Raw genomic sequence first — 27983 nt, 5'->3', positions numbered from 1 at the left:
TATTTATGTTTATATGATAATAATTCAACATTTTAATATTTTTTAATATATAATGTTCTCATACTTTTCATTCTAATATAACTGACAAAAGTGACAGTAATTGGAACGGTTACAGTCTTTCAAGTTATCTCGTGTCTGCGATATTTACTGATTGGGAAAGAATTGCTTCTTACTTTTTTCCGAGATTGTAAATGGCACTGTTGTCATTGACGCTTCATCATAATACTCAGCTGTTTCTCGAAATTTGTGAAATTTTGGCACGTATAACGCAATTTCTTAAAGGATGAATTTTTAAAGTTAGAAAAAAATGATTTAATTGTTTTTTTACATTTCAATAGGATTGGCATCATCTAATGCCAATCCTATTGAAAATGTATGGTCGTTTATCGAGACAAAGCTTTGTAGGAAAAAGATTCGCAATTTGAAGCAACTCTGGCGACAAATTCGTGCAATCTGGAGGTCTCTGACGAAAGAAAATCTCTGACGCCGAAAATCTTGTCCAAAGTATGCCTCGGAGCCAGGCAATAATCGATGCTAGAGAGAATTTCACGAGCATCAAAGTATGAATCAAGATCTTGTGATTTATGTAAAACAATTGGAAATAAATATCTTTTTTGCAAAATAATTGTTGGGCACGAGGTAACTTGAAAGACTGTTATTAACTTCAAGTTATTTAACGTGACGTTATATCTAAATCTAATAATCTATATATGATTGCATCATATATTGTATCATGATTGCATCATATATTGCATCATATATTAGATTGCGTAATCTAATAATCTATATATGATTGCAAATCTACATTTATATAAAAATTCAGGTAGCCTAAAATCTGAGATTTATTTACTTAACTATAAATTCTTACATTTAATACCGTCTTAAGAACTTGAAATTGTCTTAACATGTTATAAGATTGTTTTTACTAATTACAAAGCCGTATTAACATTTTTAGACGTTACTTAACACAACCTTGTAAGAATTGACTATAAATGCATAAAAATGTGTCAAGACCTAAGAAGCTACCATATGCATGATAAAACAAAGTTTTTTTCATTCTGCCTTTTTGCAATATAAACAGCTTTTTTTAATGAAACTTGTCATGTATTGAAGAACGGTATTTTTTTGGATACATAAAAAAGTTTTTAATATTCAATTTGGTACAGAAAAAAATCCTGGATGACTGACTAAACAGCAGAATTCAAGTGAAAAAAAGTAGATAAAAGAACTGTTGCTTCATCTGAACATATATACATACATTCATACATACATTTGCTTTTTGTGCTCACGCAGCTCGCTTAAATTTTATTTACATTCATCTATTACCGAATTAATCATATTGCATTAATTTTAATTTATTTTCTCTTCTATTTTTTTTAATTATTTCCTCTATCTACTTATTCACTGTTGACTTATATTTTTATATGTGTAAAAAGTCATTTAAAAGTACGAAAGTTTTCTATTACAAAAGACACTTTTAACTTGTAATAACATTTTCATTGAAAACTAAATAGAAACGATTAATCAGTCAAAACTGTTTCAGTCTTGAGTCTTGTTGTGAACTATCTTATTATCGTGAAATTTCAACCGTTGTAAGATAGAAAGATGTACGTTTTCGATAGCGCTTTCACGAGGATCATTCACACCCGTTCTTTACTGCTTACATGACAGCAATACAGTTGCAGAAAATGAGGAGATAGCTGTACCACTGACTTATAGTGAATCTATAATTAACCTTTAGTCACGTGGATCTTTTCTCTTTTGAATAGAGAAAAACGAACAATAACATTGAAAAGCAAACTTGAGCTTGTTAACGACATGATAAGAAATACATTTAAAAAAATCAATATAGTTTTACATGAAAATTATATTGTCTGTGACCGAACAATTATCTAATTATAATTGCAAATTTTTTCTAAGTTTCTTCAAACAAAAATACATATTAATTGTAAAATATATGTGAAAGTACTATTTTTATATATTAAGTATTATTTATAAAATAATTTGTAGTTTTAAATTTAAACGGTATTTTTACAACGTATGAACAGGACAAATACAGTTTTTAATAGTTTTTATTAATATAGTCTATAATTTTTCATAAACAGCAATATTACATGATTATACTGGGTCGGAAAAATTTATCATAATTATATAATAATGACGCAAGTATTTTTTTTAATGTAGATGCATATTTATCTGTTTAAAGCTAATTTATGTAAGACTTTGATGAATAATGGAGAAGATAATTATGGAAATAATTATAATTGCTTATTAAATATAGCTTGTAAAATTTTAATATTAAAAAATCAAGTTTTAAACAATCACACTGAGCAAAAAAAATTATTAAATAATAAATAAATATTAATTAATAAATATTTATTTGAATAATATTAATAAAACATTAACTAATCCTGGACGAGTGATTACAAATCGTCAAGTAGGAATGCTCTTTGGAGAAGATTACCAAAAAGCTTCTATTATAAACAACTCCATCAATGCTTTTAGAAAGACTGATCTATTTCCTTGTAACCGCCACGTCTTTGGTGAGGAACATTTCAGAATTTATAACGGCTCTGAAAATCCTTCTCCAGTCATAGACTGCCCTAGTGCTATTAACGATGATGAAATTTTATCTATAGAAGCAAATAAAGAAAACTAAAACGTTTCTGACAATCTTAGCCCTATTCCAGATTGTTCTCAAGACATACAAGGACCAAGTCAAGATACAGAAGTTATGATGTCACAATTTCAAATAAAACCTGTTCCAACAATTACACAAAACCAGAATAAATCTACACGTGCACAATTTGCCCATTTAGTTACATTTTCTCCCTATAAAAAACAAGTAGAAGATTCTTTAAAAAGAAAAAAAGAAAAAGAGTTAAAAATTACTGCAAAAAATAAAAGTCGAGGTAAAAATAAAACTAAAAAGATTTAAAAAAAACTTTAATCTTCAAGCGAAGATGATAATAATGTAATTCCACATTAATCTAGTGAATTGTTTTCTGAAAATAATGATGCACAATGTCCATTTTGTTCAGGACTATTTTCAGAAGATTTACGTAGAGAGAAGTGGAAAATTTGTCAAGTTTGTCTTAAATGGGCTCATGAACAATGTGGTGAAGTAAAATCTGAGAGGTTTTTCTGCGCTATTTGTGGTCACATTTAGTTGTTTTACTATTTATAGTTTATGGCCAGATTCTTCTTATGATTAAAAAGTTCAAATTTTATTTAATTTCCGAAAATTAAAGAGTTTAAGTTTTGCTTCATTTTTAAAAATTGAAAAGTTTAACAGCAAATTTCCACCTTGACAGAAAAGCAGAAAACAGAAAAGCAGTAGCTCTTAACTTAAAACTTAAATATATTTTATAATAAGTATATAAGTTTGATGCACTAATTGTGATTGCTTCCTAGTCTTAGGATTATTATGTTTTGATTAAAACCACCAAAAAATTATAATTACTAAGTATAATTAAAATTAAAATTTATTATATCTCTACTTTTATATAATAAAAGTGTTTATATACAAAGTTTTTCTTTTTTTCTTGGTTTCCTATTATGAGATACTATCTCATATAAGGAAATCCTTATGTCTCATATTAGGAACCCTTTTTTTTGAAATAGCAAAATTGGCCCTTTTGATAAAAAAATTCATATAAAATAAAGTATAGCTATTATTGATTACTGACTTTTGGTGATGAAACTTAAATATATTTTCTATCATTTTAACATAAAAATACAAGTTAATGTTATAAATTTAAAAATTTATAAGCATTTAAAAAAAGGTATCTCATAATAGGCAACTTTACCCTAATGTATTTTGTGAGTGCGTGTGCCAATTCTTCAAATATTATCTGACATGTAAAATTATAAAAAGAATTTCTTTCTATTTTATTGCGTTTTATAAAGCGGGCTTTAATAAGAATTATAATTGATTCTGTCACGAATAATGATCTCCATGCTTAATTGATAAATTTCTTTCCATCTATAATCTTAAATTTCTCATTTATATTAAGACCAAGAATAACGCTAATATATATACTAATTACATGACTTTCTCTTTGATAGCCTTTTCTTTACAGTTCTCTAAAGACAGCCCCTTCCCCTCTCTTTCCTTAACTATGTGCGATCTTCTAACGTCGTAAATTGAACAGTTAAGTAAGAATTTATGACATACTGTTAAAGAAGAGCGTAAACTACTTTGGAAATAGCACGTCAACCTGGTTATTCTAGGTAAAGAGTTAATATTAGCGTAAGTCAAGCATTGGCTCAAACTCTGTTGCATTTCTGTTGTGCGAATGTCTACACTGATTGACGGTCGGCGATGTGTAAACATGTTCGTCACAGATAATCGTTTAATGTGTGAACACTTTCAACGCAGTGATATTTGAACTTTTACGTCTCTCTAATGCCGAAAATTAAAAGTAAAATAATACGGATACGTACATAATCGATAATAATTAATTATAATCATTATAAAGCAAATAGAAAGAGAGAGGAAAAGATGTTCGTCAGAGTTATTGCTGTCTCATTTCTAAACAATCTAATATTCGTGTTAATAAACGTCTTTTTTCATTTCGTTAATATTAAGTAATATTTCTTTGACATGAAGCACTGAAAAATGTAAAGTATTTGCAATATATTAAGACGAATTAGATAACAATGTAATATTTTTATTTAATTAAAAAATTGCATTGTACAATAATATTTATGTTATCCAGTATGCATCAAAAAATTTGATGTATATACACTTTTGTTATTTAATACATTATTAAAAAGTCAGCGTCACGTAAAAAATAAAATTAATTTACGAGATGTTATGAAGATTCATGTTTCTTTCATTTTTAATTTGTTCCTTGACGATAGTTTACTGGAAAAGCTGAAGCTATATATATATATATATATATATATATATATATATATATATATATATATATATATAGCAGTATGTAAAGAGAAAATGAAAGAAGTTTCGTGTCTAACTCGCTTTACAGACGTCGTCTTTCGTCAAATCATCCGTAATTATTATGTATCCGTAATACACTTTCGATCCGGTTGGAAGTATTACAACTCAGTCGTAAGAAAGCGTTAATAATTTAAAATAATGATATACTACATGAATGAATTTATTAGATATCAGATACAAACGTTAATCTTCATAGACGCCGTTTGTCAATCTAATTCCGGATGTGGAATTAGATTAACGATAAATTCATAATTCGTAAGTAGTAGAACCGTGAATCAGGTTCCGTTAAATTGCTCGTAAACTCTTGACATTGAAAGAACGCAGACCACTGCAAGAAAGGAATATTTAGAAGTGGGGCACCTACATAATTCGCGTCATCTTCATTCGTTAATCTCATAGCGTGCGCAAGGAGGAGGGACGGCTACTTTGCGTCTAATTAGGCATAAAGGAGGGGGAACACAAATTCACATTTAGTTCTGAGCATCTAATTCTACACTGAGAGAAAAAATTGTGGTAGTGCTAACTATAAGGGGACAACCATACAAATTTTGTTAACAAAATTATAATATACATGTAATCAACTATATAATAGTTATTGCAAAGTTAATGGTTACGAGAACTAATAAAAAAATAGTTGTAATTACTATATTATATAGTATATCACAACTAAGTTGTATTAAGCTATACCTAAGTTATACTATATTGTGCAGTTATTGCAATTAAGTTAATGGTTAGGGAACTAATAACACAATAGCTGTAATTATATAGTATATTACAATTATTTTTTTATTAGTTGCCTTAACCATTAACTTAGTTGAAATAACTATAATACAGTTTATTTAACTATATTTTATAATAACAAAATTTGTATGGTTGTCGCTTTCTAGTTGCCTACAATTTTTTCTTTCAGTGTAGGCTGATTGAAGTATTAGTCGGACACTTGGTTTATTCCATGCTATGTTTAGAGAAATAACCGTCAACATTTCAAAAATTTCGTTCGTCAATTTTGTCATTAAGAATTTTTATTAACACCGTTTTCCACATCTGCCAATTCGTGGCTTATAATTCTAACTTTAAAACGAAAATTACCTTGAGGCTTTAAATCAGCGATGTAATAACACGTTTTCGAGAGTGATATAATAACAGTTTTTAACACTTCTTCGAGAGATTTGTGGCACGAGACCCTAACCTAAGAAATAAAAGATTGATTATTTCGATGATTGTTTACGGCGCTTTTGCAAAGATAAGTGTAATATAAAATAAGAATCCAGTTTTCGCTAAACCGCAACGAGATTGCGCGCTAATGTAATATCACCGGCGATTACGAGGCTGCTCTGATGCAACAATCGCGTACCACTTCTTCGTCGTGAAGGGCTGTTAATGTGGTCGACATCGTAGCGTGCTCGTGCAAAGACGGCACTCTGCTTCGCGTACACAATTGAGGAATATCATTCTCCGCGAGACAGACCGCGGACACTCGTTTGGTGTGTTGAAAGCGCATCGTTTAGAGAATTCCCTTTTTTTTTTGCACTCGCGCTTTCCACACGTATGTCGCAGATATTAACCACACGTAATGTTCTAGAAAGCCATAACGAGATCGTTGCGTGGATGTACATAACGTACGACGAGAGTCATTAAAGAATCATGAATCTTCGGGTAATGGTGGCGCGACAATGTGGAGGTCATTCTATCGATTCCTCTCACGTAGAAAAGCGAAGAAAAGGCAAAAGTTAAATATTCGTAATGAGTAAAAGGCTCTTGAAATCTATAGTGAATCGGGTTTTTTTCTTCTTTTCGTTATTGTTCAATAGTACCAATTTCTTTTCTTTTTTTTGCTATTATTCAATTACTACTCAATTGTTATTCAATTAACAAACAAAAATCATGAGCATGTAAAGCATTAATTAATAATAATTAAAACGTACAATCATTAGAATATATTGTAAAAATGATGATGTAATATTAATTATTTTATATATTTAATTTATATGAGACTACATAAATGGCATAAATGCAACACAAATCATTTTTGTGACTTATATTTTTTATTTTCATAAATAATAACATATCACAAAAGTTACACTATAACTGAATGTATAGATGATAGATATTAAATTAAAGAAAAAACTGAATTTTAAAATGTTTTTGGATTAAATATTTTTATCATATTTAAATATGTAAATAAAATAATTTTATTATCAGTGACTTAAACAAAAGTTGAAATGATATTTTATCCTCAAATTAATATACATATATTTTAAATACTTATTAGACATATTATATCTATCTTATATAGTATAATTTAATCTTAATGCAATCAAGAAAAGATCAGCAACAGTCATAACAGATCTTAAAAGTGTTAAAAAAATATTTGGTATGTGATTTTATTTAGACATTTTTTTCGAACTCTGCACTGTTACTTTCAGTCTTGAAACGCAACTCTTAAATCGAACCAGAAATAGTAAGATCACAATATTACATTGATAATCAGTTTAATAATAATTACATTAAACTCGTAGGTTTGTCAAATTTGAAAACAATGAGATGAAATGAGCTGTTAAGCCTGGCTATTACATATTTAATAATAACTGACATTTCCACCCTTCTTTAGTGTCTATTGTTCTAACCTTTATTTTACAATAATTGATACTACTGAATTGCTATTAATGGCATAATTACTTCTGATTTTTTTTGCGCATTTATTGCACAGAAGATTATATAACTTCTCCTTAAAAAAACTGTAAAAAATTTGTTGCAAAAAATATGTTAATACTCTACTCAAAATAAAATAGGGAACACTTTTCAGACACCAAAAATTAGGCTATTTTCAAATGACTGTAACTCGGTGAAAAATCATCGTAGATAAAAAATAAAAAAAGCATTTTGAAACTTGAAGATCCAACTTTAAGGCTCTATCAGCAGATTTTCAAAATTCTTTTAACTTCCTTGTCTTATGCAGTAAAAAAGCACACCCTGTTTTGTTCCTTAAAATTTTGTATTTTTGACACTTTGCAGCTCGACCAACAAATTTTTTTCGAATAATTCAAGTAAAGCTTCATAAACTACAACATTTTGCTTACAAAATGTTTTTTTTTTAATTTCTTTACGATTTTTTTTGACCGAGTTACGCAACTTTGAAGCTAAACCTGCATTTTTTACAAATGATATCCGTACTCCGTGAAAAATCATCGTAGACAAAAAATTAAAAAACCATTTTAAAGCTCGAAGTTTCAGCTTTAACATGTTATCAATAATTTTCCAATATTTTTTCAATTTCTTAGTACTATGCCCCAAAAAAGATACACTGTTTTTTCCTTGAAATTACGTATTTTTAATAGCCTGTAGCTCAATAAAAAATTTTTTCTCGACAAATCCAATGCAAGTGCCATAAAGAATGACATTTTGTCTATAAAATGCTTTTTTTAAAATTTTTTCTACGATTTTTTTTGACCGAGTTACAAGACTTCAAAGAAACACATTTTTTACAGTACATTTTTTTGAAAAATGACGTCTACCGCCGACATTAGCATTACCCAATGTGCACCACGTGGAGGTTGCCGGTCGGATTTTTGCACATCGTGTGTGTGTGTGTGTGTGTGTGTGTGTCCGTGTGTGTGTGTGTGTGTGTGTGTGTGTGTGTGTGTGTGTGTGTCTGCGTGCGTGCGTGCGTGCGCGCGTGCGTGTGCGTGTGTGTATCACAGCAGAGGTAAGAACCCCACAGTTCGTGACTTCTGCGATATTTAATGACTCCAAACCCTTTCTGCTGTGTGTGTGTATGCGCGCGCGCGCATGAGTGTTTAATAGTGTGTATTTCCTCCTCTCTGATCAATTACTGCTTGCAAGCGTTCTTGCATATTTATACATCTTGCAATACGATCTTGCGGAATGTTGTGCCAAATTTTCGTTAAAATTTCTCCCAATTCTTCTAAATTTTGCGGCTGTTCTTCGCGACGCCTTAATCGTCGTTCCATTTTATCCCAAATGTGCTTGATTGGATTTAAGTCCGGGCTATTGGCGAGGAGGAAAGACACACTATTGAACACTCATGCGCGCGCGCGCATACACACACACACACACACACAGCAGAGAGGGTTTGGAGTCATTAAATACCGCAGAAGTGACGAACTGTGGAGTCCTTATCTCTGCTGTGATACACACACACACACACACACACACACACACACACACACACACACACACACACACACACACACGATGTGCAAAAATCCGACCGGCAACCTCCACGTGGTGCACATTAGGTAATGCTAATGTCGGCGGTAGACGTCATTTTTCAAAAAAATGTACTGTAAAAAATGTGTTTCTTCGAAGTCTTGTAACTCGGTCAAAAAAAAATCGTAGAAAAAATTTTAAAAAAAGCATTTTATAGACAAAATGTCATTCTTTATGGCACTTGCATTAGATTTGTCGAGAAAAAATTTTTTATTGAGCTACAGGCTATTAAAAATACGTAATTTCAAGGAAAAAACAGTGTATCTTTTTTGGGGCATAGTACTAAGAAATTGAGAAAATTTTTGAAAACCATTAATAGCATGTTAAAGCTGAAACTTCGAGCTTTAAAATGGTTTTTTGATTTTTTGTCTACGATGATTTTTCACGGAGTACGGATATCATTTGTAAAAAATGCAGGTTTAGCTTCAAAGTTGCGTAACTCGGTCAAAAAAAATCGTAGAGAAATTTTTAAAAAAGCATTTTGTAGGTAAAATCTTGTAGTTTATGAAATTTTACTTGAATTATTCGAAAAAAATTTGTTGGTCGATCTACAAAGTGTCAAAAATACAAAATTTTAATGAACAAAACAAGGTGTGCTTTTTTACTGCGTAAGACAAAGAAGTTAAAAGAATTTTGAAAATCTGCTAGTAGAACGTTAAAGCTCGATCTTCAAGCTTCAAAATGCTTTTTTTATTTTTTACCTACGATGATTTTTCACCGAGTTACAGTCATTTGAAAATAGCCTAATTTTTGGTGTCTGGAAAGTGTTCCCTATTTTTTTTTGAGTAGTGTATATACAATGTTAATTATTGTTTAAATAATTTTACAAACTTAATAATTTTACAAACTTTGCTACGTACTTTAAATTCACATATAAGTCTATTTAACCCTTTTTCTTTTTTCGCGTTCTCCCTTTTTTCTCTTATTCTTCCCCTCTCTCTTTCTTTCTCTCTCTCTCTCTCTCTCTCTCTCTCACTCTTTCTCTTTCAACTATATTATAAATATTTTTAAATATTAAATATATCCAGCATGCACACAGCGTAGCTTTTAAAGCTGCAAATATTTGTTATAGATAATCCAACAACATGGCGCCGAATTTGTTTGGTAGTTCAGCGACTTTATTCCTCGAAGCTTCTCAGCAAGATGTGTCGCAAAAGAAATCAGCGACCGAGAAGACTGTGCAAAAATTGCCAATCCAAAAGGCACAAAGCTCGAATCCCAAATATCAATGGAAGATCGTTTGGAGAAACATGATAGCGTTTGCCTATCTACATCTTGGAGCACTTTATGGATTGTACATTTTACTAACGGTTGCCAAATTATCCACATTTATTTGGTGTACGTTTCATTTGTGTACAATATCTTTTAAACGTTAAACGTTGTTTTCAATTGCAATCGATTGATTTGTAGAAAGGAACAATAGAAACAGTAGATTATTAATAGCGTGAGCTAGTAGATCTATTAATTAATAATAATAGCAATTTTATTTTTAAGAAATCTAGCAATGTTATCACACCTAATTTTATTTATCTTTTCAGGTGTGCTAGTCGCAGCTTTCGCTGCTGTCGGTGTTACAGGAGGTGCTCACAGACTGTGGGCTCATCGGGCTTACAAAGCGAAATGGCCGATGAGAGTTATTCTTATGCTTTTACAGACCACGGCTTTCCAAGTAAGACTCCTGGCCATGCTATTATACAAACTTATTTACGCGAAGCATAATTAAGAAAAGCAGCAACCATTGTTGTAAATAACTTTATAATTATTATCTCAGATGTTCAGTTTATAATAACATCGTAGATACATTTTTAAAAATAATCTAAAAATATGAAAAAAGATTTGATTTGCACAAAAATGTGCTCTACGGAAGAACTTCTTGAAGAAATAGTATTGCATTATAATTATATTTTTTATGTTTGCTTTGCAGAATCACATTTACGAATGGGTGAGAGATCACAGAGTTCATCATAAATTCACGGACACAGATGCGGATCCGCACAATGCGAAGAGAGGCTTCTTCTTCTCGCATATGGGCTGGCTCCTGGTACGTAAGCACCCAGACGTCATCAACAAGGGAGCTACGGTCGATATGAGCGATCTCGAAAAGGACCCCGTCGTTGTCTGGCAACGCAGGTATAATAACTCATCGTCGACGAAAATATCGTTTTCTAGGATCAGTAAAGTTTCACAAGTGATGCCACGCGTTTGTTAGATCAAGATTATCGTTCAATTTCGTCAAAATGTATCTACGCTTATGTTACAGGCTCTACATCGTTCTGATGCCGGTGTTCTGCTTCCTGCTCCCCACGTGGGTACCATGCCACTTTTGGAACGAGAAACCTATGTACGCGTGGTACGCCACCCTTTTCAGATACACGCTGTCACTGAACCTGACTTGGCTGGTGAACTCCGCGGCCCACGTTTGGGGCATGAAACCGTACGATAGGTAAGTATCGCCAAAGATAATTCCCCTCTGTGCTCAACCTATTTCGAATCTTGCGTAAACGGAAGTCTATAAGAGAAACGCGTTCGTATCTATATCGCAGAGCCATTAGTGCCACTGACAGCTACAGCGTTGGTATCGGCGCTTTCGGCGAGGGCTGGCATAACTATCACCATGTGTTCCCGTGGGACTACAAGGCCGCCGAGTTGGGCAACTATCGCGTGAACTTCACTACCGCCTTCATCGACTTCTTCGCTTGGATCGGTTGGGCGTATGATCTGAAGACCGTGGAGCACAGTATAATAAAGAAACGCGCCGCCCGAACGGGCGACAACTCGAAATACAAGCGAATAGACGATCATCACGATGATCATTCACACGAGGGGGCTATATGGGGGTGGGGCGATGCCGATATGACACCTGAAGATATGCAGGATGCCAAGATCTTCAATAAGGGCGACTAAGCTCCGAAAGATTCAGTTATCTAAAATCTCTATACGTGTGGCATTACACCGGTCGGAATTATGCAGAACGAGGACGTCCAACAGATGTTTATGGTTTATGATGGTATTACAAATTTATAATGAATTCAGTGATTATGTCTGAAGGTTTAGCACATTATCATACAATATGCAAGACATCATAGTCTTCTTTTATACACGTGTTGTAATCATTACATTAATCGATGCATTGGCAATAATGTCACGATAATGTCACGTTGTCAAATTAAAATTTTTTAACTTTTCTTCGACAGCTTTTGCGTATGCTTCGAGTCTTAGTAACGTGTCTCAGATGCGATTATGATTACAATGGTTTTTATTTATCTTTAGAGATCTTTTTCAAAATTAGTACTTACTCTCTTAATTTAAATCAGTGAAAACTCACTGATTTGCAGTGCATATTCACTGTTTGCTGCAGTTATAAGTATACCACTGCGAATCAGTGAATATTCACTGTTTGTACCAGTGACATTGCCTCGTCACTGTCTAAATCAGTGAGTTTCCAATAACCTGTATAATTACTCACAGTAGTTACGTCTTCAGCATTAATCGACTATTATTAATGTGCATATTAATACTTACCTCGGGGCTATGAGTTCATGATGTAAAACACAAAGTGGACATACACCACTTGTCAAATAGAGTACAAAATCAAACTCGACCTTATACCGCCGGACAAACGCATTTATAATCGAATAAACGCATTTTGGCGGGATTTCACTATTTCATCAGTGAATTTGTCATAGTTCACTGATTGTTTAGTGAAATATTGAGTCTCTGATGGAATCAGTGAAAATTTCACTGATTTAAATTAAGAGAGTATAATTGTTCAACCTATTCGGTTGAACGGTTGAACGCAATGATTACGTTTCTCGTTTTGTATAAACTATTATGAATTATTTACATTTGTATGCGAGAACTGATTTTAAAAGATTATGTAAATTTTATGCAAAGATACGTAAAAATTGACATGAAAGAAAGATGTTACTATATATCACGTATAAACTATCAATAAGCTATTACATTTGTTGGACGTGAACGCTTTGCATTACAAAGTCCCGTTGTGCATAGTCGGGTAAGGATATAATCGCCCAAAGAACAGTGATCAATCACATTTAATGGCGTCAATTAATATTTATTGTATAATGTTATTCGTATACTGTTATATCCTCTTTTCAAATCGGCCATCGAAATACTTCATAAGTTCGATCGCCTTGCAACGAAGGAACGGAAAATTTTAAGGCGCGTGCTACATCGTCTCTGATTCGAGATAAGTCTGTAGGAAAAAAAATTCGGCCTCATTAAAGAATAAATTGAGATCTCGCGAATCTTAAAATGACCAAGCGACGATCGTGATTGGAGTTGGCGTTTCGTACAATCAATTACGTACCTACGAATCAAATTCATTCGTGGCCTTCTAAGTGACTGTTTACGTATTTAGACTTACCGTACTTATATCGAAACTATTTCGAGGTCAATTCTGTAATAATTGCGACCCGACAGAGCGTGAATTATTATCGATTTCTAACGCCGTTGTTATTAATATCAAGTAAACATTTTAGTAAATATAGACATTGTTATATGGAAATCAAATTTGTTGCGCTTTACAAAAAAAAATGAAAATTATTAAGACAATAGAAGACTCGTTTGTGAGAAGCGATTTAGCACTAACTATTGATCACGTGGTTATTGACCACGTAGATGACTATAACTCATATGTCATCGTTGTACAAGTGGTAGTAAACAATATATCTTTGTGTTTTAATTGACTTTTCGACACGATGACGATGAAAACTTCAAATGACACTTGACCTTGTCACTTTTACTATCTAGTGTCACGGCAGTCACGTTTCCTGTTATGATTAGTTGCAAATATGTGATGACACTGAACGAAGGCTAATTCAACGCGAGAACAGAAAATACAAATTCATCAATTAAAAAAGTTTATTTTAAATATGAGACATCCGAAATGAATTTTATAAATTGATGAGCTCACTTTATTTCAAACATAAGATTAGCAGGCGTATGTCAGTCACCGCGGTTCTTATAGTGCTAAATAATAATTTTTAATGTCACCAGTTTATTTAAACTGAATAAGCGCCGCATATTCGTCGGACTTAAAACACAGTCCGGAATACGTAATATTAATACGTTATATCAATGGAAGCATTAATAAAATCCCTCTTCCCAGTTATTTTCTTTTTTTATTCAATTCTTTACAATTATAGCATAAAATAAACATTCGTATATTATACATTGTCACGTGATTATAAATATCGCGACATTAATATTGCAATTATGAAATTGCGGGCAAAATTATATAAAATCTGCACTAGAGAAGAGACACGCGGATAGAGATGCGATTAGAAATCAGAGATTGGCGCTCGGCTCTGACATAACTGCATAGGTGCAATGACGCGATGGCAATCGAGCCGCTACTAATGTAATTAACAAGCGATTCGTTGTTGCGCCGTACGGACCCGAATTCCGTCTGTCTTCCGTAAATAATCGCCATGTATTGGATTCGAGTCCGATTCGCGCAGCCTCGGACAGCGATTTCGCAAAGCGATTGTTGCGAAAGTGGCATTGTTTGAACGCGTAAGACTAATTGCGCGACGGTTAATTAAAATCTACGTCATTTTATTATAGCGATCCGTTGCAACGAACGTCGAACGATCGAACGATGTTTGTGTCGCGAGAATCACTATCGTACAAGTGATTGCAAGCGAACGAATTTTCTTAACAATCGTGCAGCTACGCGAATCTTTTCAAATCTCTCCCTTTCTTTTATTTCTCACACATCGTAAATTTTACAATAATGTATGCAAGATGTTCAGTAATTAATTTCGATAAATGAACTACATTTTCTCTGTTACTTAACATCCTGCATACAAGTAAATAAATTAATTAATTTAATTTAACAAAGATGGGCAAAACTAATGAAACATACACGAAAAGAATAATTTTGCTGAAATATTACCTAAAAATTTGGCTAACTCTAAAAATAATTTTGTTGGACGATCAAAATGAATTTGAAGGACAGCCAAAAATGTTTAAAAAAATGTTAACATTTTAGCAATCAATTTGAGTGTTTTATACAATTATTTTAGTGTAACAAAATTATTAGGTGTATAAAGAAATTTATTGTTTATCAGTTTAATTTAAAATTCCAATAATGGACCACCTTGAGAAGTAAAATTCAATTATCGTTTGACATAAAATAAATTCGCTCTTTTCAATTATTTTAAAGGTGCTTTATATTCTGTTTATTTTCGATATATTAAAAAAATATTAAAGAAATTGCATTTTATAACTCCAATACAAATTTGAAATTTGGATATAAATTTTTAAAAACTTGCTCTGTTGTACATTAATCTTCCTGCATTATTTTTGCTCTTTACTTTATTATATTTTTAATAAGACTTCAGAATTTATAAATACTTTCCCGACTGTACTAAATTGTGTACTGATTCGTGTACTTTTCTAGTACTTATTTATGTAAATCTATTTATATCTACTGTGATGATTTAGAGTCCTTTGCTACAATTGAAACGACCGTTCGACAAATTCGTAGTTTATATTTGATTGAAGCGCGAAATCCCTGCGAGAGGCCACGATTTTTCTATTTTAAGTATAAATCTTAAAATCGTAACACAACAGATACTTTGCAGATCGCTATTCTTTTTTTTGGACACAGGGAGTAATCGTAAGTTTTAAGATAATTATAGTTTGTAGGGGAAATAATATGGTTAATAATGAAACAACAGTTTGAAACGAATGATGTTTCATCGTAGTTACGTATACGCACGAACGTAGATTTTGCTAAGACAATATATCAATATAAACAAATATATATGTATGTACAAAAAATATATATGTATATATTTACACTGTATTTATATAAATAAATTATTGTTATCGATACAGATCCCAAATCAATGCTATTTTCATGCCAGTTGTAGCTGTCATTATCTCACAGTACATCATAGATTGATGCAAGGATTGCAATTGAACTGTTTCGTACGTGTATACTACACACTTATATACGTGGACGCCATAGAGATAACCGTTACATAACAATCCTAGACTCATTAACTAAACGCTTACCACGACGATTTAATTACCTATTACTCGAGAGTCAGTGTCCCATCCCGCGCGGGTTTCACTTCACAGCAAGCACGACACAAACACGAGGTAACAAAGTGACGAAATTGCAATTTATCCCTCGTGTCATAGATCGTACGGATTGTGTGTCCTCCGTAAACTGCTAATAATTGCTTTGCTTAATCACGCAGATTCCTAGAACAGGTCGCACCTTTACGACATCCGTACAAGTTTACGTAACTCTTCATTGTGAAATTTCTGTTGTTTCTAGATTTTCGTTCTGTCCATGCTGCGTAGTTGAGATCGCTCGATCGTGCGTTACATGTTTACAATTCGCGATATGAGTACATTCTCACGTATGCATAAGCTCCGGCAAGACATTCAACAGTTTGCCGAAAGTCGGACGTGACTGTTTTATGATCCTTGCAACAAGCTTCGCCGGATGCACGTAACCAGTCATCTATATTTTTCGCAATCCCACAGGGATCCATCGCGAGAGCTGTAAAATAATAACGTTGCAGAATTACAAAATTTCGAATCTTGTAAGTGTAAGTGAAGAGAAAATAAAAATAAAAAAAGAAAATATATATATATAAAATTTTATCAGACATAATAGTAATCATACCCTATGATCAGAAAGTACCGGGAATTTTTAAATAAAACAAAATAGAGTTAAATTTCAGGCAAATTTATTTTATCTCCTTCAAAATATGATCCATCTGAAGCAACACACATGTGCCAACGCTTGACCCAGTCCTGCATGCATCCCTGGTAGGCCGACGAAGGGATGGCCTTTAGTTCCCTCGTCGCATTCTCTTTGATCTCCTCGATCGACTGAAATCTCTTTTCACGAAGTGGCAACTTCAACTTGGGGAACAGAAAAAAGTAGGGCCATATCAGGTGAATACGGTGCTTGCTTGATGGTATTTACTTGATGTTCAAATAATTCAGTACAATTCGGGCTCGGTGCGATGGTGCGTTATCATCATGCAAAATCCAAGAATCCATACCCAAAACATCAACCACAATATGCTGTGCCGTTCCATATGCAATGCCAAGTTCACTAGACATCTCTCTTAAGCTGGTATGACGATTTTCAAGCACCATTTCTTTCACTTTCTTCACGTTTTCATCGGTGTTCGACGTCGATGGACGTCCGGAACGAGGGAAATCTTGCACCACTGTACGACCACTTTTAAAGTCTTTATACCACTCGTATGCTCTTGTTTTTGATAGAGCAGATTCGCAAAATGCTTTTTGCAACATTTTCTGTGCATCGGCACACGAAATTTCGTTCGCAACACAAAATTTCAAACAAACTCTTTGTTCAACAAAATTATTCATGGTAAAATGCGGCAAAATGAAAAAAGTTGACAGATGTAAACAAACGCCAGGCAGACACTAATGATCGGATGGCACTAAAACCTGACAGATGTGCGTCTTAAGGTCGTACCAACATAAGAAAAAAAAATAAACTGGTTCCCGCATGCGCGGTACTTTTAAATAAAAAATTCCCGGTACTTTCTGATCATAGGGTATATCGCATTTATAGTTTTACTGTTATGACATTTATTACTGTATGAAATACATCGGCAATTTTTTTGCAGCTATTGAAATTTATTATATATTAAAAAGTTTAAATTTGAAAACAAATAATATTTTTTACTTTCTCATAATATTGAAATATATATGTTTATTTAAGTGTCATAATCATGATGTTTTGTGTGAATTTTACAATTTATATAAATTTCAAAATTGACATATTTAAAAAGTGTTTTATGTTTTTAACTAATTGTAAGATAAAGTAATAATTAATTTTCTAATAATTTTATTTATAATATACTATTGATTGTAATAATTATTATTGTATATTATTATACATTCTTTCTTTAATATAATGCGTGCAATGATAATATTCTTGTTGCAATCCGTCTTATAGAATTATAAATATTACTATAAAAAGTATTATAGGCAGAGTTATGTAAAGTTATGCTATAAACAATATTGTTTTAATTTATAATACTGTAAAATACGTGTTTAGTTCTATAATGCAACAATATAAATGAATCAAGTGTCCCTAATTGTACTTTCGAAAATAAAGTGTGGGTGCGCTCCACTTATTAGCCTCGCCTCGTAGCCGGGATCGTTAATTACATCAATTTCGGCGGATGTTAATGAACGCGTGCGTATGCGACGGTTAATTCAAGCCAATTTTGTTCGCGAATTTGAATGCAAGTCGGCCGTGTCGCCGACATTGTGTCATATCCAATTAAGAACGATTTTCGTTAGAGAATCGGCTCTTGCATACCGTTAACGACAGTTAGACGCGCAGTTTCTTTCGAATGATCGAGCAAGAAGGAGACGTGAAACTTAATGATTGATCTCCAAGTGACGGTTTCACAATTTTTTTAATTCAAAAGTCTTTTTTGTGATTAGGAATTTCCTCTAGTGTTTTTTGTATCTTGCATAGTGTTACTATTACTTCACTTTATTGTGCTGAGAAAAAGCTCATGGAATATATGTAAAGTAGGTAAAAAAAAATATGTGAAAAAAATAATGACATTTGTAATGTAAAAAAATGAAGAGATAAGATTCTAAATATTATCCTAAATTTTTATTTCTACAACAAAAATGTAGTAACACTAAAATTATTAAAGTTTAGAAGAGCTGCCGCACAAAAAATATATAGACCGTATCACATTATTGTAAAGAATAAATGATTATCTTCTAGAAAACATTAATGATCGATGAAATTGTATTTTTTTATTTATGAATTATTTTTATACAAAATTATTTTAATTAATTTAAATAATAAAGTTTTTGATAACAATTTTTAGAAAGAGCATAAAGGAACCTTTCAAACTTTTCACAAAATTTTGTAATTACAAATAATTACAGAATAATTCTCCAAATACATAATGAATGATAATTGGCAGAAAGGTAAAGATGTAAAGATCTACATAACTGCGTATGCATACAATACGATAGGTGATTATGAACACACTGCGTCATACATTGCGTGACACACTGTTTCAATATCGATTTGAAATTCTGCTTAGCTTCTTTTTATTTCACTTTTACATTACATTTCATCGTTAAAAATGTAATATCCATATACCCAAGTAATACATAAAAGTATGAATAATAACATGTCATAATGAAAATAATACCATATGGATATAATTTTCAAATTTATATTGGAGTGGCACAAAACGCGATGGCACAATTAAACATAGCATTTTAATTGTGTATAATAATAAAAAGAATAGTTTTGCTAAAGTATCTAAAACTTTAGCTAGACACAGAAAATCTGAAAATAGTTTTGTCGAACGTTCATGATGATTAAGTTGCAAAATGTTTTGATATTCCAGCAAGTAATTTGACTGTCCTATACAATTGTTTTCATGGCGCGACAAAATTATTTTCAGTTTTGTATCCAGTTAAATTTTTAGAAAAATTATTCTTTCAGTGTATGCTTGTGCTGGCTTGTGTCATATAGTTGACAAATACTGACTCATACACTGTATTACACGGTATCGCCTGTATACTTTGGTGGAAACCATCTTATAACGTATTATGTATTCTCTTTTTCTCTTCCCCTTTCTTCTCCCCCTTTCTCACGCCTCTCCCAAAAAAAAAAGATATTTTTAATTTCCCATAAAATGTTATCATTTAATTAAAAATTCTGCAATATTAATGAATTAAATTGTATTTATTTTGATCTCACTGAACGTGACGCAAATTCAAAAGACAAAAAAGAAGGAGTTGATACAGGTGTAAACAGCAATTAGTTGAATTATCGTCAATTGGGTAGATTGGAAAATTTTCTGTCGCACGGAAATTTCCCAGACACGCAGAGATAAGAACATCGGTTATAAAAATACTACGAGGGATGGCATATTCGCACTTTTGTGTCAGTGATCGGCTTGTTACTCGATATGTGGGTGACGTGCCGATGAAGTAATCAGAGAACGAAAGTCACGAATCTTAGAAAAACGAGCAAGGGGTATTATACTTCGTAATTTTATTTATACTGTTGTAGATTTGTTAATTTCAAAATTTGATTTGCTACCCTGTGTTCAAGGGGTTAATTTATCTTGTAAACAGTGCAATGGATTACAGTGAACTACATTGTAATAATTCACTTCGCCGGGAAAATTTGCAATGTATTATCATTTATTGCTTACATTTACATTAACACGTACCGTGCTCAAAACGATGCATCATTCTTATCATCCTGGATATCTCGAATCTGTTAATTTTTTCATCTATTTAAAATAATTGAAAAAATTCTCTAAAAATTTACGAACATACTTTTATCTTATTAGAGCAAATGTTGGAAGACATTTTTTTCTTTACTTTAGAAAATGATAAAATGTTATATGTAATTTAATAACCGAAGTAACCATAAGTTAAGTAAAAGTGATGTTTGATTCGAACAGGAAATACCCAGTATATTAGGGAAAGCGTTAAGCGCGCATAGGTGATGTCTGAAGTCATCGAAAACTGGATTTATTTTGAATAATTATACACGTTTATCAATTATGCATATTGGAATAATATATATGATCTAATTCGCTAATTTAATCGGATAATTATATTACTTTTACAATTATAAATTACAAATATTTGATAAAAACTACATGACTTAAAAGGACGAAATTATGCATATCTTTATCAAATTTTCGAGGCCTATTTTTAAAACATCTGACGGCTCCACGTTTACTTTTATATTTCGAATAGTTCTTGATGAGTGCCTCATTGATTTTACGATTCCACTTTTTCTTACAGGTGTTCAAAGGTTGTTCATTTGCTTTACATCTCGCGTAAGGTATTTGAGAACAGACAAAGAATATTTTAAATAAAATTGCACAGTAGCCCTCGTTTTGTGCTCTCTAAAAATGGGCAAAACCAAAATCGAAAGCAATTCGAAAGGCGGTGTGCCTCGCCTCAATGGGACATCAACAACGATGTCGCAGCCACTTCGTCGTAGCAACATCATTTCTGCACTTCTCTGCTTGACCTGCGGAACCTGCTTTGTTTTGAGTTTAATTTGCACCTGCCTAGCAACAATGGTCGTAATGCTGGATCATAAAGTCGAGGCAGCAAACTACAAGCGATCATTTGGTAAGAGTACAGAAAATCTGGCTGTTATTAGTATTATCTGGCAGTTATATAGAATAGTGTAATAATTTCTATACTCAAATGTAAATTTGTTTGCGAAATATACAATAATTATTTATAAAGATTTTAAGAAAATTATTACAGACGCACAAAGAAAAAAATGTTGTTAAATCAATCAGTGTAATTGGAAATATTTTGTTAATTCAATAACAGTATTAATGAAACAAAATAATAAAAAGTAAAAATAATAACAAATAATAACTAATAAAATTTAATTGAACCAATCATATGTATTAGTGACAGCCCGTGATACGATTGTTTAATAGAATCAAATTAGGTTTTAATTCACGTTACAGCATTTTTTCAGTGTATTATTAATTCTGTTTGCAGATTGGAATACACCAGAGGCATTTACAACATCGTTTGATCCCGATAAGAGCTTCAGATTGCCAAAAGAAGTCGTTCCTATCCATTATGATCTTTACTTGTACCCAAAACTTAAAGAAGGTACATTTACTGGAACGGTGAATATCCTAATTGATGTCCACGACAACAGAAGAACTATAGCTCTTCATCAGAAAGACCTCAACATCACATCTGTGGAATTAAAAACATTTGGCCTAGAAGAAGATTATGAAATTAATGTCTCTTCTGTCAGCAAGCCTACAAAGTATGAAATCTTTGTGATATCAACTGAAAACGAGATTAATCCCGGATTGTATAATTTGTATCTAGAATTTAGTGGAAATCTCAAGGACAAAATAGTTGGATTCTATAGCAGCAAATATCACTATAAGACTGGAAGAATTGACGAAACCAGGTAATATAAAATTTCCACTTTACTAAAAAGTAATGTACAACCTTGGCGATAAATTTAATTTTAATTAGATTCGATAATATGGCAAAATAGATTATAATTTTATAACGTATATGTTTCAATCAACAGGTACATTGCGACTACCCAGTTTGAGGCCACTAATGCTAGACAAGCTTTCCCTTGTTTCGACGAACCCAGTTTTAAGGCAGAATTTTCGATAAAAGTGGTTCATCCTATGGATGGCTGCTACAATGCCTTATCCAATATGAATGTAGAGGTAGGCAAATAATTATTCAATTATTGCAATCAAATTCGGAAGAACACGTCTTTTTAAGAAAATATCATTAAACAGTTTATCAACGAGTTATTTTTTTTGTTTCAGGATAAGCAACCAAATGAACCGGAACAAGGTCTACAAACAGTGACCTTTGCAAAAACTGTACCCATGTCTACATACCTGACTTCTTTTATTGTCCATGACTTTGTTAGCACAACTAAAATGGCAAAGGGCTTAAATGGTCAAGAATTTCCGATCAGTGTCTATACCACTAAACTTCAGTCACAAGCCAAAAGAGACTTTGCAGTGGATATTGGCGTGAAAGCTATCGAATTTTTCATTAATTTATTCAAAATAGATTATCCATTACCAAAACTCGGTAAATATGCAATAATAATTTATGAAATAAGATCTATAATTAGTTGAAATAAAATTGGACATACATAGAATTTAAAAGAAATATACACGTAACTTCACATATATTTTGCAGATATGATTGGTATTCCCGATTTTAAGGCCGGCGCTATGGAAAATTGGGGTTTAGTGACTTACAGAGAAACAAGAATTCTTTTTGATGAAAATACTAACTCCCTTTATGATAAGCGCGAAGTCGTTAACGTAATCTGTCATGAACTGGCACACATGTGGTTTGGAAATCTCGGTAAATATTTCATATCAATCAATCGATCATTAATAACAATCTGAAACATATTACAACTCTTATAGTTACCATGAAATGGTGGAGTGATTTATGGCTCAAGGAAGGTTTCGCTACGTTCATGGCATCTAAATGTTCCGATGCTATTCTACCAAAACAGGGATATGTGAGTTCCTTAATAATGATATAAACAAACATTGATACATGGTTGGAAAAATTGTGTTAAATTTAACATAAATCACATGTCCCAAACGGTCAAAATTTTGTGTTAATTTAACATAATCTGGATGTGTTAAATAATAACATTATTACTGTGTTGATATTTCAACAAAAAAGAAATGTAATCTTAATCGTAATTAAAAGTTATTTTATGTGTACAAATAACATAATTTTTATAATAAAATTAACAGAAGAATAGTAAAAAGGTACGGCACAATTATCTCCATTTCTGTTACAGTGTAATATCAACACTTTTCTTCTGTAAATTTTAACAGATACAAAATGTAAAATTATACAAATTATTTAACATATTTTTAAAACCATTTTCACAGTTCTACATATTACATCTGTTAAATTCAGTTAACATAGCAGACATGTGTTAAATTTACACATGAATATGTTCGTTACCTAACACAAAAACTTTAACCAGATTTTTTCACAAAAGTACACAAATTTTCTAACAATGTATGAATATAATATTTAAAATAAGAAAAGAGATATCTGTAATATATAAATATTATTTTCAGATGGAGGAATTCCCTGTTGAAATAATCCAAAATGTGTTTGCTTCTGATTCAAAGCTGAGCTCTCATCCTATAGTTCATGAAGTCCAAAATGCAGACGATATTTCATCTTTCTTTGATGGAATATCTTATAAAAAAGTATTCTATTAAAACATTATATTATTTAATAATGGTATTTCTATTAATTTTACACTATTTCATTTATTTACTCGAATTGATTACTTTAGGGAGCATCAATAATCCGTATGATGGAGAACTTCTTTGGATCTGATGTCTTTTTCGGAGGAATTAGTGCCTATTTGCATAAACATGCCTATAACAATGCAGAGACTGCGGATCTCTTTAATGCTTTGCAAGATGCGACCGGAGGCAAATTAAAAGTAAAAGATATAATGGATACTTGGACGCGACAAGGAGGTTATCCCGTTGTTAATGTGAAAAAATCAGGAAACAAATTTATATTAACTCAGGAACGATTTCTGGACGATCAAGATGCCAAATCCGATCCCTCGCAATCAGAATATGGGTAAGTTATTTCATCTATTACATTTATATTTCATTATATTTACATTTCACAATTATGTTATATGTTGCAGATATCGATGGACCATACCCATTTCTTATATCACTAACAAAAACGAAGTACCTACTCTCATATGGTTCGACAAAGATGTGAACGAAGGTTCGAGTTTGGATTTAATTTACAATCTCCACAAATTATTTCTCTACTTAAATTTCTCGTTTTTTACTTCAAATTTCTATATCTTACAGTGGTTATTGACGCCGACGAATATACTAAGTGGATTAAATTAAATGCGGGTCAAGTTGGTTTCTATCGAGTTAATTATAACAACGAATGGACAACGTTCGAGGATCTACTTCAGTCTCACCATACGGTAATGTCCCAACTTTTTCGTTTAACACATTATTTATTATAATTAAAAAATGATATTTTTACAAATCAATATGTTACTTTGTTATAGTCGCTTTTAAATTAATAATCCTTTTGAGGATTTACTTATTGTACTTTTCTTCTAATATTTATTATAGAGAATACCGTCAACAGATCGAGCAAATCTTTTGGACGATCTGTTTAGCTTAGCTGATGCCGGTCAGATCGAATATGATATCGTGATGGATATAAGTATGTACCTCAGCGAGGAGTATCACGCTCTTCCGTGGGCAGTTGTGAAATCGAATTTCATGACGATGTACAATCTGTTAAAATCCTCGAATATTCCACATCTTGCTAACACGTTCAAGGTATCAATGTCATACGTATCAACGCATTATATAAATTACTTTCCAATGTGAATGTTATTTTTATATGTACATAATACGTTTCTAGTCTTACGCCGCAAAATTGGTAGACCCCATCTACGAGGATACAACTTGGACCGCCGATGATATTGACGATGTGCCAGTAACGCACATGGAGAAGAGATTGCGACCGACGGTAATCGAATTAGCCTGTGCAATGGGTTCATCTGCATGCTTGAAAAAAGCAGGAGAACACTTCAAGGAGTGGCTACTGCAAGACAAACCTCAACATCCCGATATTCGTGAATTGATTTATTACTACGGTTGGTGAAACCTTTTTTTTAACATAATCGTCAATTTCTCATATCGTCGTGTCAAGAAATGTTTATAGCACTTGAATCTTTCATTAGGTATGCGTTATTATTCGGATGAGAACGATTGGAATGTTATGTTTGAACTATTTAAAAACGAAGTCGATCCCAGTGAGAAAAATAAATTAATGACAGGATTGGCGGGCATACAATCGACTGAAATTCTAAAGGAGTTAGTATTTAACCAATTATCAGCAATTTTTTAAGTACACTTTGTATTTAAAATCAAATATTAATTTTTCTTTTTCTTTTTAGATACATCACTAGAGCAACTAATCAGGATTATGTCCGCGCTCAAGATTTCTTGAAATGCTTGACCATAATTTCCAAAAATCCCGCTGGTACATCGCTGGTATGGAACTGGGTACGCGAGAACTGGGAATTCCTCGTGAACAGATACACATTGAATGATATGTATCTCGGTCAACTTATACCGTCTATTACAAGTTCCTTTGCCACACAAACTAAACTGGACGAGATAAAAGCTTTCTTCGCGAAATACCCTGAAGCCGGTGCCGGTGCGGACAGTCGAGCCAAAGCTCTCGAGACAGTCTCGAAGAATATCAAATGGCTCGCTAGGAATAGTGAAGATCTCAATGAGTGGTTTCTCGAAAACTGGTCGTTTAATATGAAGAGGGTCAGTTCAACGTACTAATAAATAAAGAGTATCTTCATATACCGATGTTTAACTATTATAAATAAAACTTCTTTATTTTATACCTCTCTGAACTGCTGGCAGTGTAAAGATATTTAATTATGATTACATATGTTATTGCAAGAACAATTGTTACGAAAAAGTAAACTTTCTCACTCTTGCCAAATGGGTGAAAACTTTCAAATTTAAATACGTCGAAATTACTTTGTGATTAAACCTTTTTGTTCTCATCCGAGCGTTTCTCTCTCTCTCTCGCCCAGCGATCACGCCGTGCCGTCGAAAGTTCCACGCGCCGCTATTGGGTCGAACCTTCTTACAAGGCGAATTATTTTAAAATTTAACGAATCCGGACGTGGGAGCTCTAAATTCCTCCGTCTTAATGAATGATGCATCATGATGACAAGTCTTATAAGTTTATTCCAACACTCTCATTTTCTAACAGCTTGTCGCTCGCGTCATGTTAATACAATTTCACTTAAAATTAGAGCAGGACTCTCGTGCGTTGTCTACGACTATCTTTTCACGACTCTCTCTACACGACTCCTTCTCGCCGGTAGCGCGAGCTCTTACGTTCCCCCTCCTTTCGGGAGACGTACCTATTAGACGTCGGGCCCACGATCACGTTAGGCTCACAATTTCGGTAACTCCTAAACACTTTTTGTCTGTCATGTAATTACAATAAGAACGTCGTTGTCAAGTAAGCATCAATATGCATTTTAATTAAATATGTCTTATGTGCAAAGCATTTATAAACCTTGATACTGAAATATATACAACTTTGTAGAAACATAATTTTGTGATAAAATATAATACATTTATACTGTTAACTAATGATTCTTTTTCCCAGCTGTGAATCTTGGATTGTCTCGAAGTAGTAATAAAAGTGGAATCGAGTGGGACTATATCAGTCTCCTGACATTACCTATTCCTCTATCATTTCTGCAAGATTGTTACTCTAAACCCAATGTTGTGTATCGAGCTTTATGAGATTGTTCAGTTATTTTTTCTTTAGGCTTAATTATCCTTGATAAAAATTTTTCTCAGAATATTTTATATAATTTTTTTTAATTTTTATGTAAATTTCAAAATTTTTCAAAAATTTTCTGTATAATTTATAAATTTCGCATATTTTCTCATATATTTTTACAAGAATTGGAGCATTTTTTAGAAATGCCTAGAAGTAACTATAATTTCTTATAAAATCTGAAAAATTTTTTTAAATTTTATTGGAAATTCTAAAAATCTGAAAAAGGTTTTTTTTTTTAAATTATACAATGGAAATATTTCAAAATTTACATAAAAAATTCTATGGAAAAATGTAGACTTTACTCAGTATTTCTAAAAAATGTTTTAATATAAAAAGTCTGAGAAAAATTTTCACCTTTTTATAAGTACTTAGATTTAATATAACCTTATAACATAACATTTTCAACTACAGTAAATTTGAATTTGATTAGAACCCAAAATAGAGCATGTAACGTTATTAATTCACTTCGGGTTGGATTCGAATCTACTATAGTGGAAATATTATGTTTGTAGACTAAGTCCCTAAGAAAATATATATGATAATCAGATTCAAATTTGGGTCCACTAGTTATGATACACTGTTTTCATACATTTTTACACATCATCACTGGATTGCCTGTTACATAAAAATTTATAAAAATCACATCTATTATGAGATCGAGTCAAAATCGTTAATTAGATTAATTTCGGATCTTACTAAACGCGTGCATGCATAATAGTTAACTTAGGTCAATTTTATTCGCGAATTTAAATGCAAGTCGGCCGTGTCGCCGACATTGTGTCATATCCAATTAAGAACGATTTTCTTTAGA

At 32.2% G+C, this 27983-nt stretch overlaps 3 protein-coding genes and 1 long non-coding RNA gene across 7 annotated transcripts in view; 2 read left to right on the top strand and 2 right to left on the bottom strand.

Annotated features, from left to right (window-relative positions):
* Positions 1–16060, top strand: part of LOC105206232 (acyl-CoA Delta(11) desaturase) — a 21666-nt gene extending 5606 nt beyond the window's left edge. For both annotated transcript variants that reach the window (XM_026132616.2, XM_026132615.2), the window contains exons 2-6: positions 10269–10534; positions 10735–10865; positions 11121–11326; positions 11457–11639; positions 11740–16060. In XM_026132616.2, coding sequence (XP_025988401.1) covers positions 10282–10534; positions 10735–10865; positions 11121–11326; positions 11457–11639; positions 11740–12100 — 1134 coding nt within the window. In that variant the 5' untranslated portion in view covers positions 10269–10281 and the 3' untranslated portion in view covers positions 12101–16060. The remainder of the gene's footprint in view (positions 1–10268; positions 10535–10734; positions 10866–11120; positions 11327–11456; positions 11640–11739) is intronic.
* On the bottom strand, positions 2499–7776 carry LOC120357803. Of its 2 annotated transcripts, XM_039449358.1 has the most exons (3): positions 6321–7776; positions 6056–6155; positions 2499–5294 (listed from the first exon to the last, which is right to left on the bottom strand). In XM_039449358.1, exons 1-3 carry the CDS (start codon positions 6465–6467, stop codon positions 5242–5244), a joined length of 300 nt encoding a protein of 99 aa, XP_039305292.1. In that variant the 5' UTR covers positions 6468–7776; the 3' UTR covers positions 2499–5241. The 2 variants fall into 2 exon arrangements, with proteins under 2 accessions (XP_039305292.1, XP_039305291.1); XM_039449357.1 differs by lacking the exon at positions 2499–5294 and having other exon boundaries at positions 5802–6155.
* LOC113003393 lies at positions 15813–27983 on the bottom strand. 2 transcript variants are annotated; one of them, XR_005574805.1, is made up of 2 exons: positions 26363–27983; positions 15813–16739 (listed from the first exon to the last, which is right to left on the bottom strand). It is a non-coding gene; the product is annotated as an uncharacterized LOC113003393 (long non-coding RNA). The 2 variants fall into 2 exon arrangements; XR_003268441.2 differs by lacking the exon at positions 26363–27983 and adding an exon at positions 16866–16958.
* LOC105200005 (glutamyl aminopeptidase) lies at positions 20142–26335 on the top strand. The gene is made up of 15 exons (XM_039449342.1): positions 20142–20246; positions 21032–21367; positions 21755–22184; positions 22311–22458; positions 22564–22837; positions 22949–23119; positions 23185–23282; positions 23863–23997; positions 24087–24385; positions 24456–24541; positions 24631–24755; positions 24910–25122; positions 25208–25442; positions 25530–25662; positions 25746–26335. The coding sequence occupies exons 2-15, from the start codon at positions 21142–21144 to the stop codon at positions 26143–26145; spliced, it is 2973 nt and encodes a 990-aa protein (XP_039305276.1). The 5' UTR covers positions 20142–20246; positions 21032–21141; the 3' UTR covers positions 26146–26335.

This window comes from Solenopsis invicta, chromosome 5 (assembly GCF_016802725.1).
Source record: "Solenopsis invicta isolate M01_SB chromosome 5, UNIL_Sinv_3.0, whole genome shotgun sequence".
NCBI classification, from domain to species: domain Eukaryota; kingdom Metazoa; phylum Arthropoda; class Insecta; order Hymenoptera; family Formicidae; genus Solenopsis; species Solenopsis invicta.
The sequence above is the reverse complement of the archived record's forward strand: the minus strand, read 5'-3'. Positions and strand labels throughout refer to the sequence as shown.

What these genes read in the sequence shown, in the direction of transcription:
- LOC120357803 (XM_039449357.1), bottom strand. Translation starts at nt 6,467, where the DNA reads ATGCGCTTTCAACACACCAAACGAGTGTCCGCGGTCTGTCTCGCGGAG. An exon ending in CCCTTCACGACGAAGAAGTG is followed by an intron (nt 6,156 to 6,320) that starts GTACGCGATTGT and finishes TTTATTTCTTAG; the next exon opens with GTTAGGGTCTCGTGCCACAA.
- LOC105200005 (XM_039449342.1), top strand. Translation starts at nt 21,142, where the DNA reads ATGGGCAAAACCAAAATCGAAAGCAATTCGAAAGGCGGTGTGCCTCGC. An exon ending in TTATCCATTACCAAAACTCG is followed by an intron (nt 22,838 to 22,948) that starts GTAAATATGCAA and finishes TATATTTTGCAG; the next exon opens with ATATGATTGGTATTCCCGAT. An exon ending in ATCTTGCTAACACGTTCAAG is followed by an intron (nt 25,123 to 25,207) that starts GTATCAATGTCA and finishes ATACGTTTCTAG; the next exon opens with TCTTACGCCGCAAAATTGGT.